General features: G+C 50.0%; 1 protein-coding gene across 1 annotated transcript; it reads left to right on the top strand.

The window, feature by feature from the left end:
- The first annotated feature begins 1,776 nt into the window (after positions 1 to 1,776).
- Positions 1,777 to 6,846, top strand: LOC128312818 (collagen alpha-1(I) chain-like). Its single transcript, XM_053208221.1, has 3 exons — positions 1,777 to 1,818; positions 4,227 to 5,802; positions 6,649 to 6,846. Exons 1-2 carry the CDS (start codon positions 1,777 to 1,779, stop codon positions 5,637 to 5,639), a joined length of 1,455 nt encoding a protein of 484 aa, XP_053064196.1. The 3' UTR covers positions 5,640 to 5,802; positions 6,649 to 6,846.
- Positions 6,847 to 18,816: the final 11,970 nt, after the last annotated feature.

Here is an 18,816-nt window from a genome sequence, read left to right as displayed (position 1 = left end):
CCCAACAGAATGGAGTAGACGTGATGCAGTGTCAGCCAGGGGACCAACCCCTAAGAGAGCCCCGCAGGCTGTTTCTTGTGCTCCTGGGAGCTCTGAGCTACCTAGGGGGTAAGCAGTGCAGTTACCAAGGTGGGGAGACCATTTGGAGAGACCCCACGGAGAGGAGCGACCCTGTGACTCCATGTCAAAGTTGGGGAGCTCGGTCTTACCGACAGCTGACTCCATCTGCCCTGCCAGCATCTGACTAACTTAAGGGAGGCCAGAGGAAGAAGATGCCCAGATGAGCTCAGGCAATCCACAGGTGGCAAAGACTTAGAAAAAACGGTTTCCATGCACTACTGAGCTTTGGGTGAGCTTTGTTATGTAGCAACCGATGATTGAAATAGATGTTACAGTTAAATCACCCTTTCTTATTTTTAACTACAGGAATGTGGGCCCCGGTGGGCAAACCAAGAAAGGAGCATGGGGCCTGCCAGAGACACAAGTATAGTTTTAACGTGAAGGACAGAATGTACAGCTAGGACAACTCCGTGATCTCGCCAAACGTATAGAATCTTCTTTCCCCAAGCGACTCAACGAAGTGGCCACAACGGGTTTGTAAAAAATGTTACGTTGGCCTCTGTTTTTGGCGATTTAATTTTGGAAGCAAATACGTAAAGGATACCTTGCTTGCCTCGAGCCCCCACGCCCCACCCCTGCCCGGCCCTTCGTTACTTCTAGGTACTTTAGAAGTGTGTCAGGAGGTGGGACTCCAGCCCTTTTATGGGCGGGGATATCCTGACTCATCCCAGCAAAGCCTACACACCTTTGAGAGACCCAGGTAAAACGTAAGAGGGTATGTTCTTTCTCACGGAGACACTGTGGTACCACATCTCTTTTAAGGCCACCAGGGTGGGTGTGATAAATTACAAATAAGCTGGCTACTTATTGAAGCAGCTAGTAGATGGTATCACAACGGAACTGTATCTCTCACTTATTCTTCTTCTTTCAGAAGATCATTGTACCTTTCATTTGAATCACACCGCAAAAGACATCATCAGCTTGTTCTTTATCGGCTTGCTGATGTCAGAGAAATCACCTACAAGCAAAAGGAATTCAAAACAAACAGAATGGGGGTACTATGAACCAAAATATATCATTTGTGTCTAACATTTTCAAAGGTCCCGCTTCATTTTGTTTTTAAAACTCAGAATGGTGCCTGTCACATAATAGATGTTCAACCTTCCCTTCCTCTCCCCTCTCCCCTTTGATTTCTTTGGACAAGGCTGGACATGGAGAGAGATTTTACATCCATGATTTGAGCATGGGTTTATTCTTCCTGGTTACAAGGTGCTTCCTTCTGAGTCCGTCTCTTCTTTAATTTTGATTGGAACACCGGTCCCTACCTTCCTTCTAATGAGCTTTGCTGTTTGCACTGTTCCCTTTGCACAAACACGGAAACCTCACCACTGGCTTTATTCAAGACTCTGGATATTAAAAATTCCTAATGCAGTACGAAACAATATTTAAATAATGTTTCTTGGTGCAGTATAAAACTTCCTGGTGTTAGTATACAGCAAGTGCTACATAAGTTGTGGCTTTGATAACAGTAAGGTTCTTTAATATGACGTTCTCCACAGCTCAGGTCTGAACAACAATTTGGCTTAATAAAAAAAAAAAAAACTTTAAAAAATTTTACTCTTGCTGAAGACATTTTAGACTTTAACCAAATCCTTAAACGTTTTGCCAAAGTCAAATTCATAACAAATGTTCCCCAAACTGCTGTTTCTCTACAAGATGATTTGTGAAGTTATACACCGTGTGGAGATTCAGATGAGCGTAAGTAGCAGGAGACCTGTCGTAGATCCAGCTTTTTCCAGGATCGTGGCCCAGGCTCACGCTGCTGGGAATCAGTGACCTCCCTTGTACCCGATCTATTGTTAAGCAAGGACAAGAAGAATTTTGGCCAGTTTGGGGTAGGTTGACCAGTTGTCTGGTCTCTCTGATTCTTCTGGCTACCAGGAGAGCTCCTGGGGCAGAGACGTCTGTTTTCATTTTGTATCACCTGACCAGGCACCTCGTAAGAGCTCAGAAAATTGCCTGCCTACATGTTTGTTAGTGAGTACCTCAGTTTTCCACCAGGGATTCATGAAGAACCTGCTTTGCTTTGCTTCTATTTGAAACAGTCACCAGCCTCTGTAACTCCTTTCTCCTGAAAACGGTGTCAGAACATCAAATTTAAGGACACGAGAATAAGATATCAGAGCCAGGAGCAGAGAACGGCTGGACAGTGCCGTGAGTGGTGGTGTTCTAAAAGAAGACTGCATTTTGAGTCAGAAGTTCGTCTGGTTTAGCAGCTTTGCTTTGTGAGTCTGGAGAAGTCACCAGTCTTTTTCTGCACTCCAGTCTGCTCATCTGAAAAAAATAGGGATAGCAATAAGAGCCCCGACTTCCTGCCTGGATGGGTGTAGGGACAAGTGAGGTTGTGCTAAAAGGATTGCTTCAGTGCCCCAGAAAATGCTCTCTCCTTTCTCTGCCCCTCTTTACCTTCTGATTTTGTGTATATCTATCCCAGCCGACTTGGGGGACTTAATTTCATGATTCCATTGGAAAAGAGAAGACAAGAGGAACTCACCTCCCCCTGGTGCTTTGATTAGCGGATTGAGAATTTTACAGCCTTGTAGCACTGTCCATATTAGCTGGAAACACAGATCATCTGTGTTTCACCCTGAACGTCAGGCAGCTCAGCCTGTTTGATTATAAAATGAGACTAGAAGTAATTGCCACTTGAAGAAGAACTTCATACAGAATGCCTCCGTTCCTAGGAACTCCCATTCCACATGAAAACTCAAGGTCTTTGTCAAGGGACAGGTAATTGGGATACACCGAATGCAATATCAAGGCTGCTAGCATTCATCATTCAGGCCAGCCTTCTCCCCACCAATCATAGTTTCTCAAATCCTGCATCGTATTTGCATGCCATTTTCTTTTTCAGGACTGAACAGAGTTGGAACTATTGAGGGTGAATAAGCAGACTGGAATGGGGAAGGACAGCAAATTGAGAAATAAACGCTCACTTCCGAGTCATACTGAAACTTGATACTCGGGTTTGCCAATCGCTCTGTGCTCAGAAGTTCTTTCCTCGGGGCTATGGTAGGTGGGGTGAAGAGAAGAAAATTCTCCGATGTCCTTGAAATGAATGAACAACTTTATAGTGGTTCCCTAGGTAGTGGATTCTCCTGTTTATTTTAATAAATCCGGGGGTGGGGGGCATGTGAAACATTAGCAGGGATCGCAGATGCGCACACACAGACCAAGGACGTTAAACTGAAAAGGGCTTAGTGAGATTTTAAGAGGGAGAAATAAGAAAAAATTTTTACAAGTTTATAGTTTCAGTAAAAAGATTGTGGGTATAGAAAGTAGAGTTTTTATTCACTCATCTTAAAAATAATTCGAAAAATTTAAGTGACGCACATACAAACAAGAAACGTGACGAATGGGCTAATAATATAAACAGTTGTAGGAAGATTCTGTGCTTCTCCCCAGCCCCAGTTCCGTGGTTAACCAAGTCTTTCGGGGTGGGGCTGTACTGGGCGTTAGGTACATACCATATAACTCTGTTCCTCTGGAGGTTAATTAATTAATTAATATGCCTGGGCAGCTAATTCTGTGTTTATCACAGAATTAGGCATTGACTTCCTAGTCTAAACGCTAAGCATTTCCACCGAAGGTAGTTATACCTTATTTCCAACCCTTCTATTGGTTGCCTTTGCCTGTTAAATTACTAAGATTACACACCTTTCTCTCCATCCATCACAAAGGCGGGAAGTCTTTCCTCCCCCCTGTGAGAGGTCTGGATCCTGTGGCTCCCACTCCCCCCTCCCCCCGCGGCACGCCCGTCTACAGCAGAGGTGGGTATTTGTGACCATCTTTCTCCCGTTTTCTTTTCCTTCCTTCCTTCCTTCCTTCCTTCCTTCCTTCCTTCCTTCCCTCCTTCCTCTCTCTCTTCCCTCCTTCCTTCCTTCCTCCCTCCCTCCTTCTTTCTTTCTTTCTTTCTTTCTTTCTTTCTTTCTTTCTTTTTTCTTTCTTCCTTCTCTCTCTCTTTGGTGGGGAGACAGAAGGAATACTTAGTCACGCGTCATATGGTAAGCCCCGCTTACCGCCGTGGTTGTAATTTTAAACCCACACACTTTTCACACCCACTAGAGAAGTAGTGTCTCTAAAGCTTTACGCTCAGAGAAATACAGGCCTGTAAAGGGGCATCCCTGAGCTCTCCGGTCCGGTTTCCACCCCCACCCCCCACCCCCGCCCCGCCTCTTGCCCCTCGAGGTCCCGGCGAGGCTGCGGCGTTTCCCGGCTGCGTCTCGGAGCAGAAGAGGCCCTGGAACCCCGGGGCGCCGCGCTGCCCTCGCCAGCAGTCGGCACTCCGGCTGCCATTAATTCGGGGTAACATTTTAACAAGACTTTGCAGTGACTTGAATTTAGAAGGCCAAAGATCTCACGTTTGGTGCTTTAAAACACAAAAAGGCCCAAAAGCCGGGAGTGTGGGTCCAGGAGAGCACCGCCAGCGGGGCCACCCTGGTAACGAGGACCCAAGGACTGCGACGTCGTGCGCTTGCGTCGAGGCGTTTCGAGACCTTAGCTTTGTGGCCTGGTGCCCGCCCAGCGCGGGTACACTCGGCCTGAAACGAATCCGGTTCCGAGGTGGGAACGAGGGCTCCGCTTTTGTGCTGGTCCGGGAGCCTGCCTGCCGCGCGCAGGCTTCAGAAGGTCGTCTGGACGTGACATCCGGGACTGACTTTGCTCTGGCTAGGGGAGGGGGTTTGGGTCTCGGCGGGCTATTTTCTGCTGCGCGTAACGTTGAACGCAGTATCCGCGGGCTGCGCTTTACCGAGCGAACGGAGTTCGCGGCCGCGTCTGCGCGGTCCCGGCGGCGGGAGCGGCGGCTCTCCGTGGGCCACATCGGTGCAAGAAAGGACCGGTGCCCCGGGCGCCCGCAGTGTCACTGTGCCGGCGAGGGCGCTGGCCGCGCGGCGGGCTGGGACTGGCCAGGAGCGGCGGCGGTGGCGGGTCCGGCGCGGAGCAGCGCCCGGGACATGCCCCACCCTCGCTCCTACCCCCTCCCTGGCGTCGGGACTGGTGGCGGGTCCCGCGGAGGGTGGGGTGGGGTGGGGTGGGGGGCGCGGGGCGGCGGTGACGACCAGAGCCAGCCCCGCCGCGCGCTGCCCGCCGGCATGACCGGGTTGGGCACCTGCCCCGGGGCCGACTCGCCGACCCCCTCGGGGAAAGGAAGGTGCAGGGGGAGGCGGCGGGGAGCAGCGGGGCGCCGGCCGGGGCGGCGGGGCCCAGCCAAGGGCGAGTCTCGCATCCGGCGCCTTCTAGGTGTGGCCGAGACTGAGCGCCTTCGGCTCCGGCCGGGACGGACCCCGCGGGCCGCTCGGACGCGGGGGCGGGGGACACAGCGTGGGGGCGAGGGCGAAGATAACTGGGAAGGACTTGGGAGGAGTGGGCTTTTGCGGGGCAGGCGCCGGGAAAATCCTGCGTCCCGCGTCAGTGGCCTTACCCTTGAGAACTCGCTCCTAAAGGGGTTTTTTTTACCTCCGGGAAACCATGGAGCAGCAGGTGCACAATTGTCTTGGGGGCGGGAGATGAAATTTTAAAAAAGGGTCGAGAGCAAAGTCTCGACCATCGCCAGGTATAAATGTTAACACGAAATTTTGCGCGTTGGGGAAAGGTTTTCAAGGTGTCAGCTAACCAGGCAAGGCCCTCCGCAAAAGGAAACTCGAATCTCTTATAAAGAGCGGATTTCTTCTTCATTCTCAGGTAAGAAATGGGGAGATTGATACAAATAAAACTGTTGGTCATTGATTGGAGCTGGAAATGCATTCCACAGCACCTTTCAGACAGATGTGCAAAGCTTGAGAATTTCAAGCGATACAAGCTGTGGTCTTGGGCTCCTTTTTTCCAGATGCTGAAATTTGTGTTAGAAAAGCCGGGGACGGTGGCCTCTAGTTGTGAAAAGTTCCAGCTCATTCCGCTTTCAGTCTTTTGAAGTTGAGGGAGAGTTTGTTTTTCTTTTTTAACAGAAGGAATAACACGGCCGGACCTTATTTTCATCTTACTAATGTCAAATAATTGTCTTCCGCATAAATAGCTTTATTAAAATTTGTTTTCCTATTTTTAAATAAAAATTTAAGGAGCACTCCGAGGGAAAACTATTATCCCTGTCCCAGTCCGAACTTCAGTGATTCCCCTGGACACGTTATGTCCGCATCTACAATCACAAAGACAGGTCGGATTTTCTCCTTCTTACCCCCCCCCCCCCCCACTAATGGGATCACATTTTCCCTGCTATTCTGCAGCTTGCCTTATCAGTCAACCTTAGATTACTTGGCGTCCCTGTAGTTCTAGAAGACGAACCTCTATTTACTCTCGAGTGGGGTCAGCCGCACTCGTCCTGTCTCCAGTCCAACGTAAGTGTGTATCTTGACTCAATCCTCTCCTGTACAGCGGAGTCCTAAGACTCCCTCTCACTCTTGTAAACGCTGTGTGCCCACGAACCGATCGGAGAATGCTTACGCTTCAGATACAGGAGAAGGGGGAAGAAATCCACGCCCTAAGTGCAACCTTTTTTACGCAAAACATCAGTTCTTTCTGTATCCCGTTCAGCCAGGCGGTGGATGGAAAGTTCCGATGGCGGTGCTCCGCTCTGGACCCTGCCCTTAAGTTGCCTGCCTTCCTGGGGCCGGTGGTGGCCCTTCCAGGCAGCTCTCTGGGCCCGTCAAGGACTGTCATACTCCAAGACAGTCGGCTTCCCGACACGCTGATTTGGCTGGAGTGGTGAAATCTGCCCCAGCAGTCACTGGCCGGCGGACTTCCCGGTGCTCCCGTTCGGGCATCACGGTTAATATTAACTTCCACTATCACGCTCCCCGGGGTTGGACGAAAGAGCCTGCGGGGCGCCGCTTTTCGGACTTCCCTCCGGCTGGAGAGATGTCCGCACTCCGGGGGTTGGGAAGCAAGTCCACCCCCAGCCGAGGCGGACGTGAACGGAGGAGAGGCCTTCCTGGAGGCGGCGGCGCGGCGCCGGGCTCTGGCGGTACCCGCCTGGCGACCGGAACTGGCTCCCCCGCCCCCACTCCTAACCGCAGGCGGCCGCGGGGTCGAGTACTTGACCTTCCCCCCCCCCCCCCCCCCCGCCCCGAGCAGGGCATCCCCGCGGGCCGGCCGCTGCGGTCCCCCATACGCGGGCGGCCACTGGCCCGACTGCCAGGGGGCGGGACGCGCCCCCAGCCCACGGCCGCCCACGCGGGACTCGTCTGGCGCAGGATCCGGCCTTCTGCACCGTGTGCGGCTGCCTCGGGGCCGTCCGGCGACCCCTACACCCTCGCGACTCCGCGGGGCCCCCTCCGGCCACAGGCACCCGGGCTCCGTCCCCCCAAGCCCGGGCCTGGCCGCGCGGAGCCTGGCCGCGTGGAGCCTCGCGGCGCCCGCCAGCGCCCCCTAGCGCCCCGCGCGCGTCCTACGGCGGGAAGCCCTCCCCGCGCACCGGCCGCGGCTGCCCGGCCTCCTCCCGAGGCGCCGCCCTGCCCCGACGGCGCGCACTGACCCAGCCGCGGCCTCCCGCGGGGCCGCTCGGGCGCGGGCTCGAGTCCTCGCCTCTGTCTCCCGGCGTCCGTTGCCAGCGCACGGAGCGTTGCCGCAGCCGCCACAACGCGCGAAACGTTCCTGGCTTTCTCACAACCGACGTTTGAGCGAGAACAACGTTTAACGTTGTTGGCATCTCAAAGGCGAGGCACCGGGCGCCTGGGTGGCTCGGTCGATTGGGCGGCCGATCGCGGCTCCGGCTCAGGTCTAGATCTCAAGGTGTGTGAGTTCGAGCCCCGCGCCGGGCTCTGTGCTGACAGCTCGGAGCCTGGAGGCCTACTTCGGATTCTGTGTCTCCCTCTCTCTCTGACCCTCCCCATGGTGGCTCTCTGTCTCTCCCTCTCTCAAAAGTGAATAAACATTAAAAGAAAGGAGATGTGCCCTGCTTAACGTATATAAAACCCATCCTTTCCCATTTTCTGAAAACAAGGGTTTTACAATACTTTTTATTCTTATAAGATAATAAAATCTTTTTATAAAGTGGAAAATTAATGATCCCTAATAGAAAACACTTTTTCCCCCCCTCCTAACGTTATCTCCTTCCATCTGGTTTTAAGCTTGTAATGAACATTTATTGTGTATTGTCCACATTTCAAATCGTCGTCTCTCCAGTTCTCCGTTACTGACATCTTTGTAAGTTTGGAAGTAAAGCCCTAAAAATATTCTATGTATTTGGAGATGTTATATTCTTTTGCAAAATTAAATGTGCCTGCATCAGTCAGGGTCCCACAGGAAACAAATGGTGTACTTAAAATGGGTGAACGAAGAAAGATCAAGGGACAGACAATCTATATAAGGGAATCTGTACAGGGACAGGAAGTATCCTAAATTTTGCAGTAGCTCAGAGAACGGTCCAGCCATGACTGGAAACAGGGAGAGGTAATGGTGGATTTAGGGATCCTGCCGCCATGGCTTTGGCCTTGGGAAGAGGAATAAAGCCACTGTCAGTGTGGCCCAGGAAGATGAGACCAGAAAACAGACCCTGGGGGAAAAAAATCTTGTTGCCATCCTGACTTTCTCACAGTGCCTCTCACTGGCCAAAGCTGACCACAAAATGAGAGAACAGGGTGCCGATGGGTGATGCTGCAGGGAGGAGGGTGGAGAGCAAATCTACTGGAGTAGAGAAAGTCCAGGGTTTTCTATAAATGGCGCCACAGAAGGGAGGTCAGCACAGCCCTTCAGGCTTGACTGAATAAAATTGACTGCCATACTTCGTGTGTGAAATGTAAGAGATGATCTTAGCTACTGTTCTCAGTCTCGAAAATTTTGCTCATGAGGGGAGAGCCTGGAGGCCACTGACTGGAGGGTGGGCATGATGCCACTGGGGTGGGGGCTAAAGCCTGGAGGGACAGGAGAAAACCTGGATTCCCGGTGATAGCAGCTGAGCCCGTGAATCAGGGCTCCTGGACAGGGAGCCCTACCTCTGAAGTCCTCAGTGATACAAGCACATGCAAGTCGTTTATTGTTTAAACCACTGAGAATTGGTTTTCTTCCCCCCTTGAAACACAGGGATTCATAACAGACAGCCCGGGATAGAGCAGGCTGCTGATGTGATTACTGATTCCTTTGGTTGTCACGGAGAAAATACCCAATGTGGGGTATCCTTGGACCAGCAGCATTTGCATTGCTTGGGAGACTGTTAGAAATGCCGAATTTCGGGCCACCTCAGCACTTGTACATCAGATTCGGGTCCAGCACAGTGTTTCTCAAACTTGAATGTGCATGCAAATCGTCTGGGGATCTTGCTAAAATGCACATTCTGATTGAGTAGGGCCAAGATTCTGCATTTCTACCAGTCTCCTGGATGAGGCTGACAGACCCCAGATCCCTGACCCATACTGACTTCTTAGGAATTCTTCTTCACTTTTTAAAATTTTTTTTAGTTTAATGTTTGTTGTTGTTGTTGTTGTTTTGAGAGACAGAGAGAGACAGAGCATGAGCAGGGGAGGGGCAGAGAGAGAGGGAGACACAGAATCCAGAGCAGGCTCCAGGCTCTGAGCTGTCAGCACAGAGCCCGACGCGGGGCTCGAACTCACAGACTGTGAGATCACGACCTGAGCCAAAGTCGGATGCTTAACCGGCTGAGCCACCCAGGCGCCCCAGGAATTCTTCTGTACTTTTTAATTTTTTATTCTATTTGGAGAGAGAGAGAGAGAGAGAGAGAGAGAGAGAGAGCATGTGTGAATGGGGGAGAGGAGCAGAAGGAAAGAGAGAGAATCTTAAGCAGGCTCTGTGTTCAGCCCTGAGCCAGACGTGGGGCTCTATCCCACCACTTGACCAAAAAAAAAAAAAAAAAAAAAAAGCCACATTCAAGAACGAACACTGTAATGTCATTTTAGAAAAACCACTAGAGGGGCACCTGGGTGGCTCAGTCGTTTGAGCGTCCGACTTCGGCTTAGGTCATGATCTCGAGGTCCGTGAGTTTGAGCCCCGCGTCGGGCTCTGTGCTGACAGCTCAGAGCCTGGAGCCTGCTTCAGATTATTTGTCTCCCTCTCTCTCTCTGCCCTCCCCCCCCCCCCCCGCCGTCACAAATAAACATTAAGGGGTGCCTGGGTGGCTCAGTCTGTTGAGCGTCCGACTTCGGCTCAGGTCAGGATCTTGCGGTATGTGAGTTCGAGCCCCGCGTCGGGCTCTGTGCTGACAGCTGAGAGCCTGGAGCCTGTTTCAGATTCTGTGTCTCCCTCTCTCTCTGACCCTCCCCCATTCATGCTCTGTCTCTCTCTGTCTCAAAAATAAATAAACGTTAAAAAAATTAAAAAAAAAAAAAGAAAAACCACTAGATTAGACAATTTTGGGTTGCTTTTTCCTGCCAACCTTGTGTGCTGCTCTTTACCCCCACACAGCCTGCCCTTCCAACTCACTGAGGTTATCTTGCTTTTCTCCAAAGTCCGGTAAATGTTCACCTTAGAAGCACAGGTGTGACAGCACGGGGACATTATGGTGCTCATTGACAGGAGAAACCTGGGGAATGAACAGTGAGTATTTGTCCCCCCAAACCTGATGGACTTGAGCTGACACAGGATGTGTTGGTACCAGGGAGAAGCCCATCACCCCACCCAATGATCTCTACTGATCTCCCCCAGCTTCTTATTGTTCAACTTCTTGTCGGCTTGTCCCTTTTACTAGATTACAGTCAGGGACGTCCTGTAATACAGGAGAGAGTTAGATGCCGGCTAAGTCTTCTGAGTCTCACTACCTTCCAGAAGGCAGTGATTCTCAAAGCAAGCTGCACACTACAGTCAGTCTTCCAAAACAAAAGCCTTGGTCTCCTCCTAAGAGATTCCGACTTCATGGGTTTGGCCTGCTCGCAGGGCGTCTCAGAATTTAACCCCCTTGAAAGGATTCTAAGGGCAGCCATTAAACAGATGAACACACTGATATCACAGAGCTATCTGAGAAGTCAGTTGTTCATATTTTTATTTCTTCAAGTGTTTATTGAACATCTATTTTATGCCAGACGCTATATTGTTTCCCCGTTCTCAAGGAGCTGATGGATTAACATGAGGGACGGGCATGTAGATACATAATCACTGCTGTGGGGTCAGTGCAATAAAGTAAAATACAAAAAATACTGTTCTGGCAGAAAGCAGGGTGATGATTCTTTGTGAAGGAGCACGGGAGAAAAAGAATAATGGCTGACATTTATTGAGCACTAACTATGGATCAAGAAGTCTTCAAGGACTGATGCTTACCTGAGGCCTTGAAGGAGGAGAGCCCAGTGGGGAAGGTGGGTGGGGTGTGGGGAAACACTTCCGAGTCCAGGTTGAGGGAGATGGGGGTGAGAGGGCCAGGAAACTAAAGGAGATGACTTCTGTTTTCTTTGTAAAATCAGGGTCATGGCCCAAGAAGATGGGGGACGGCGAGAGGGGTGCAGTCTGGGATTCGAGAGGAGTGGTTCCAGCCTGAACGTCCTCCACGCACCGTGGAAGGTTCTCGTGCCCTCTGGAAGGCCCGGGGGGGAAGTGGATTTCGTAGATCGGTTCCCATCTTCAGGGTTGCCCGCTCAACAGCTCCAGTGTAGAAGTAGAGAGGTAGGACCACAGGATTCTCTCAAAACGAGGCCCTTCGGAGCAGTGGAAAGACAGACAAGGGGGCCAGGGAGCACGGGTGAGATTTCGGCTCAAGAGTTTAATGGAGATGAATCTGGAGGAAATAAATTCTGGAGAGTGTCAGGCTTGGACAAAAGGGAAGGAGAAACCAGATTGACAAGAGAATGTATGGGGGGGGGAGGATTTCAGAGGTGAGGTGGGTCAGGGCGCGGATAATGTGCAAGGTGTGGCTGGGGTGGGGCCGCTGAAGGGGTTGAAAGTGCAGATCACTAGAGTCCTGCCGCCAGCGACATGGGGTGGGTCCCCCATAGGCACAGCAAGCCCCCCAGTCGGAGGAGAAGAGGGGAGGAAGACTGGAATCTTCTCCGCGCATATTATGCGAGACACCCCACCCGTGGGAGGATGTAATCGAGTCATTCAGGATCCAAAGGAGGGGGAGTTAGACCAGAAGGCAAGAGACGTGGCCTTGAAATGCTAGACAGAGTGACCGTGAAGCAGGAGAATCCCACCCAGAAAATATGGAGGACGAAGTGGCAGGAATTCCTAGCGATGAAAGGAAGTTTTGCACATCCTTCTGGAAACGGGGAGACAGATTGTTTTCAGTTTAGGGTAAGAGACCTGGAGTTCAGAAATTTTGCTGCTGGCAATGGCAGCTCAAGGCCAAGCAAGAGAGCAGCTCTTATCAACTTTGTCATCAGGGGCAGAGTTTACAGATAAGTGTTCCAGCAATTCCCCCTCTGAGAATTTCCTGTTTGCATTAATTGCTCTTGAGCTCTAGGTGCTAAACTTAAAAATCGTTCTTTTTGTTTTGTGTTGTTTATTTATTTTAATGTTTATTTATTCTTGAGAGAGAGAGAGAGGGAAACAGTGCGGGCAGGAGGGGCAGAGAAAGAAGGCGACACAGAATGTGAAGCAGGTTCCAGGCTCCGAGCTGTCAGCACAGAGCCCGACACGGGGCTTGAACTCACGAACTGCGAGATCATGACCTGAGCTGGAGTTGGACGCGTAACCGACTGAGCCACCCAGGTACCCCTAAAACTCATTCGTAAAAAAGAATTTTCCCCTCCATTTACCTCAATATTGATACCTTGAGACAAAGCCCCAGCCACCGGGCCTTAGGTACGGTTCTGCTCAGCCTGGAAGTGTGCCTGACATCCCACACTTGACTTTCTCCACCCCTCCCTCAGATCCCAGAGAGCTCCTTTTATCCTAATACTGAGCAATACTGACTAGGCTTCTTTTTTCTTTAATATTTATTTATTTAGATGCTTGGTAAAGAAAGTTTTTCTTCTTTTTTTTAATGTTTATTATTTTTGAGAGAGAGAAAGAGAGAGAGAGAGAGAGAGAGGACAAGCAAGGAAGGGGCAGAGAGGGGTCGGGGACAGAGGATCTGAAGTGGGCTCCACACTGACAGCAGCCAGCCCAACGTGGGGCTCGAACTCACAAACCGTGAGGTCACGGCCTGAGCCAAAGTCAGACGCTCAACCAACAGAGCCACCCGGGTGCTCCTGTTTATTTTGAGAGAAAGAAACACAGAGAGAGTGAAAGAGGGGCAAAGAGAATCGCAAGCAGGCTCCGCCCTATGAGTGCAGGGCTGGACACGGGGCTTGAACTCTCAAACTGTGAGATCATGACCTGGGCCCAAATCAAGAGTCCGAGGCTTAACTGACTGAGCCACTCAGGTACCCCTAGGCATCTTATCCAACAGGCACCAGGAGAACATCTTATGTCAAGAGGAGCTCTAGGTGGTACATCCAGAGGGTGTATATAATTAAAACTCCACAAGATGGCTGGTTTCCTCAGAATTTCCCTTGAGGGGAGGAAAGCTGTGCACGGACATAGAGACTTGGGTGTTAGATTTCTCCCAGTATTCTCCTCCCCCAGAGAAGTTTACGTCCAAAAATACCCTGTATGATGTGCCCCCTGTGGAGAGAGACAGCCTCCCCAAACCTTCGGAGACGGAAGCCATGTTCCTACCAACCCACGGACACCTGAGCAGCCTACACCCTCTACAGCCGGGCGCTTGAGTGGAGGCAGGAGTCGGCTCTTGGGAGTTCTTTACCAACGGCCGAGACGTCCATGTTTGCAACGGAAGGGAGGCCTTCCTCTTCCCAAGTGGGCCTTACATCCTGTTCCACTGACACCACTTGGAAGAATAAAAAAAGGTGAAGACAGAGCTCCCGGCTTTCACCCAGCTGTTCTCTGGGCTGTATCACTGGGTCTGTTGTGGACTCATAGACCCTAAGAGTGTCTAGGGGCCCCGGGCGCTTTCCCTGGTGAGGGAATCTCTAGGCTCAGCTATATATAGTGAGGTCCCGCACACCCTCTCTCATTACTCATTTAGTTTGGCCCGGGTTTAAAGCATGAACAATCTCTTCCAGGCACTCCCTCTTCTCACTTCCCCCGGCCAGAGGGCCCCTCCTCTCGTCTGACCCGTGGGGGTCAACATCCTTTCTAGCTGATCCGCCCCACTTCCTCCCTCAGGCTAAGCTCGAAGCTGTTTTTTAGCTTCAGGGGTTCCTGAAGAAGTGTTTCCTCTGCCCCCCTGCAATATCACATCACCCGTACTGGGTTCAGGGACTTGGGTTATTGGGGACGTAAAAGCAGAAAGATCAGGGAGAGGAGGGACGTGAAAGATCCATTTGTGAAGGTGGGCAACAGGGGGGCCGCTAAAAGTAGAGAGGGACACAGACTTAGTCCTCTGGACGCGGTGGAGAGACCAGCCCGAGGGGTTTCAGAGAGAGTTACTGAGGGGCTCCCAGGAGAGTTAACGTTTAAGCGACTTACTGTGGTGGGCAGGGCAAGGGCCCCAAGGCTGATAGACCGGGGGTGGGGGGTGGGGGGTGGGGTGGGGGCGTGTGCATTCCAGAGAGAACTTTAGCTCACTTACTGGCTCTGAGACTTTGTCATCCGGCCACTCCGAAAGTCTGTTTTCTCATCTGTGAAGTGTGGATAATAATAACTACCTGCAGAGTCCTTGCAAGGATTGGAAATATTTGTACAGTGCCTCCCTGAGTGATATAGTATGAGGAGGCTATCTGTGTTCCTTGAGCTGGTATTTCCGTGGGTGGCCATGAAAGGGAGACTTTTGACCCACCAACCCAGTTCTGTATCTAACAATGCGGCCTGAGCCTGTAATCAGTTTATTTTAATATTTATTTATTTTCAGGAGAGCGCAAGCAGGGGAGGGGGCAGAGAGAGGGGGACAGGGGATCCGAAGCTGGCTCTGCGTAGACAGCAGCCAGCCCGATGTGGGGCTCCGACTCACGAATGGTGAGATCATGACCTGAGCCGAAGTCGGATGCTCAACCGACTGAGCCACCCACGTGCCCCCTAGAGTAATCAGTTTATTGACCAGTCTTAATTCACTGGAACATAAACCCGAAATGGTTTTGTGTTTCCAGGTGTGGCTTTAACGATGCTCTCTTAAATCTCCCTGTCCTGCCCTCTAATGAACTCTTGAGAAGAGTTTATTACTTTCTAATTACTTTAGTAACTCATTTGAAATCTTTTGAAAACTGAGAATGTAAAAATTCAAGTCACTGTAAAGCCCCAATCTTAGTTCAGATTTTATCCCTTCCATTCTCCTCCCTGGAAGCTTAAGCAGGGACTCTATCTACTAGGCCTAGAGGAGGAGGGATAGCCCTTCTCTCCTCCCTTTTTAAGGACAGCTCCTGCTGTGGGTGGAGGGGTGGGGGTGGGTGTGTGGGGGAAGGACAACGAAAGGGACAGATGTCTTTTTACTCACCTGGCCATTGTGGTTGATCTCTTTGGTGTTTCTCTGGAAATCACTTACTGCCTTCAAAGCTCCTACGTGACAGGGTCTGGCTGTCTCACGGGCCACGTGTGAGTGCCTTAGAGCCACCATACTGTCTCCTTCCTTGCGTGGAGGATGAACTGTGCTGGACCCATCCAGAACCACTTCTTTGAATCCTTGCCCTGTAAACACACAGGCTCTGTGCTAAGGAGCCCACAACTCACCTCCGCTTACTTTGTAGAGCACCAGCAAGATGGCGGAGGCCGGACCACCGGGCATGGTGTCCACTGGGCTCCAGGGACATTCATGCATCCACAGGCATGGTGACACTTCCCCTGGAAATCTCTTTCTCTCTGTTTAGGTGGGATCATCAGGTCCGGTTCTAAGCCAGATGTCAAACCACGGCCCAGAATTCAACTCTCCTTTATCGTATCCCTGGCAACCTCTTTTTTTTTTTCCCCTCTCACAACGTATTTCATGTAAAATGACTTGTTCTTTAACAGGTAAGACATTCAAAATTACATAAGATAATGAGCCACGTCAGATAGCAGATACTTATTTACCGCAACTCATCACAAGGAGCAGCACAAGACAGCAAGTCCTACCTCGGGAGGACTTTTCAAGCCTGTGTTTGACTAACAGTGCACATCCCTTTGTCCAGCTTAAAAATAATTGGAACCCTGGGGCACCTGAGTGGCTCATTTGGTTACGTATGTGACTCTTGATATCAGCTCAGGTTGTGATCTTGAGGTCATGGGATGGAGCCCCACATCAGGCTCTGCTCTGAGTGTGGAGCCTGCTTGGGATTCTCTCTCTCCCTCTCCTTCTCCTTCCACCCTTCCCCTGCTGGTGTGTGCGTGCGCGCGCTCTCTCTCTCTCTCTCAAAATAAATCAGTAAACACTAAAAAAAAAAAAAATTAAAAATAATTAGAACTCAAATAGGAATTCTAGTGCATTTGTACCTCACTTCTGGAAAAATTTATATTTTTACGAAGCGTTTCTATCCGGTGTTGCCCCAATCGATCTGCAGATTCAGTGCAACCCCTCTCAGAATTCCAACTGTCTTTCTTGCAGAAATGAACAAGTTGATCCTAAAATTCGTGCGGACATGCCAGCATTGCTAGGTGACCAAAACGATCTTGAAAAAGAATAACAAATTTGGAGGAATTACATTTCTTGACTTTCAACACTCACTGCAAGGCTGTAGTCTGGTACTGGCATAAGGACAGACCTCGAGATCAGTAGAATAGAGCTGCTCCTTAGGAAGTGACGCTGGGGGTGCCTGGGTGGCTCAGTCAGTTAAGCGTCCCATTTTGGCTCAGGTCGTGATCTCAGGGTTCGTGGGTTCGAGCCCCGCGTCGGGCTCTGTGCTGACAGCTCAGAGCCCGGAGTCTGGTTCAGATTCTGTGTTTCCCTCTCTTTCTGCCCCTCCCCCACTCACGCTCTGTCTCTCTCTGTCTCTCTCTCAAAAATAAACATTAAAAAAATAAAAACCAAGAAAGTTCTTTTTTGAAGGACGTTTTTAATTATAAATTCAATTTCTTCAACAGTTATAGGAATATTCATTCAAATCATCTATTTCAGATTGAGTGGCCGTAGGTGTTTTTCAGGGAAGTGGTCCATTTTAATTAAAGTTGCCAAATTTATGTATGTGGAGCTGGAGTTGTTCATAGTATTCCCTCATTGTCCTTTTTTTTTTTTTTAAGATTTTTTTATTTTATTTTTTATTTTTATTTATTTATTAAAAAAAATTTTTTTTTAACGTTTATTTATTTTTGAGACCGAGAGAGACAGAGCATGAACGGGGGAGGGTCAGAGAGAGAGGGAGACACAGAATCTGAAACAGGCTCCAGGCTCTGAGCCGTCAGCACAGAGCCCGATGCGGGGCTTGAACTCACGGACAGTGAGATGGTGACCTGAGCTGAAGTCGGACGCTTAACCGACTGAGCCACCCAGGTGCCCCTTATTTTTTATTTTTAAGTAACCTCTATGCCCAACATGGGATGGGGACTGAACTTAGAACCCTGCCATCGAGAGTTGTACTGACTGAGCCAGCCAGGCGCCCCTCCCTTATTATCCTTTTGGTATCTGCAGTGTCTATAGTGATATCTTCTGTTTCATCCCTGATATTGGTAATTTGTGTCTTCTGTCTTTCTTCATCTGTCTTCCTCGATCTTTGCTAACTTTATTGACCTATTGAAAGAGCCAGCTTTTAGGTCGTTGATATACTTTACTGTCTTTCCGGTTTCAAAACTTCATTGATTTCTTATTTTTTCCCCCTTCTCAATAAAGTATTCTTTTTTTCTGCTTTCAATTCTGCTTTCGAGAATTTTTCTTTGTCTCAGTTTTTCACTTACTTCTGGTGTGTCTTGGCCTGAATTTCTTTGAATTATCCTGTTTTGAATTTGCTCAGCTTCTTTAATCTGTAGATTTACGTTCGTGACAAATTTGGGAAATTTCTGTTGCTATTTTTTCAAGTACTTTTTCAGCCTTACCGTCTTTCTTTCTGGGACTCTGATTATATGAATGTTAGCCTTAAGTTATAGTCCCACAGATCCCTGAGACTGTTCGTTTTATGTTTTTGGTCTATTTTCTCTTTGTTGTTCAGATATGGTAATTTCTGTTCCTTCCTTCCTTCCTCTTTCTTTCTTTTCTTTCTTTCTTTCTTTCTTTCTTTCTTTCTTTCTTTCTTTCTTTCTTTCTTTCTTCTTTCACATTTATTTTGAGAGACAGAAGAGTGTAAGCAGGGGAGGGGCAGAGACAGAGGGAGAGAAGGAGAATCCCCAGCACTGTGCGTGCAGAGCCTGATGTGGGGCGCGAACTCACGAACTGTCAGATGATGACCTGAGCCGAAAGCAAGAGTCAGACGCTTAACCGACTGAGGCCCCCCCCCCCCCCCCCCCCCCCCCCCGCCCCAGGCATCCCTATACCTTCTTATTTCTTTAATGCAACTCTTTACTCATTTTCCGAGGCTTTGTATCTTTTCATTTGTTTCAAGCATGTTTCAAATCACTCACTGGAGTATTTGTGTCATGACTGTTTGAAAATCTTGGTCCGCGGATTCCAGTGTCTCTGTCCCTTGGTGTTGGCATTAAGTGATTGTCTTTACTCCACTTTGGAGGAGGTAATTGAGAAGACGTGACCGCCACTTCACCCCTGAGTCGCAACCGGGCAATCTGATGCTCCCCACCCCTTTCCTTGTCCTTGGACCCCAAGCCCTGCTCACATTCCTTAGCTGGAGCTGTTTTCAAGGACGCAGCCTTGAGAGAGAGTAATGGCTTGCTGAGAGTGTCAGGACGGAATGACACTGAACCCATTTAAGGCCCTTCTATACCTTTTTAAGATTCTGGTGGGTACGTGCTTAGATCTATTCGTGTTTCAGC

Source organism: Acinonyx jubatus, chromosome F2 (assembly GCF_027475565.1).
Source record: "Acinonyx jubatus isolate Ajub_Pintada_27869175 chromosome F2, VMU_Ajub_asm_v1.0, whole genome shotgun sequence".
Lineage (NCBI taxonomy): Eukaryota > Metazoa > Chordata > Mammalia > Carnivora > Felidae > Acinonyx > Acinonyx jubatus.
This window is presented reverse-complemented; position numbering and strand designations above follow the sequence as displayed.

Bases quoted from the DNA above. Each gene is read 5' to 3' on its own strand.
- LOC128312818 (XM_053208221.1), top strand. From the start codon at position 1,777: ATGATTTGTGAAGTTATACACCGTGTGGAGATTCAGATGAGC. The intron at 1,819-4,226 runs GTAAGTAGCAGG...AGAGAAATACAG, and splicing joins GTGTGGAGATTCAGATGAGC to GCCTGTAAAGGGGCATCCCT.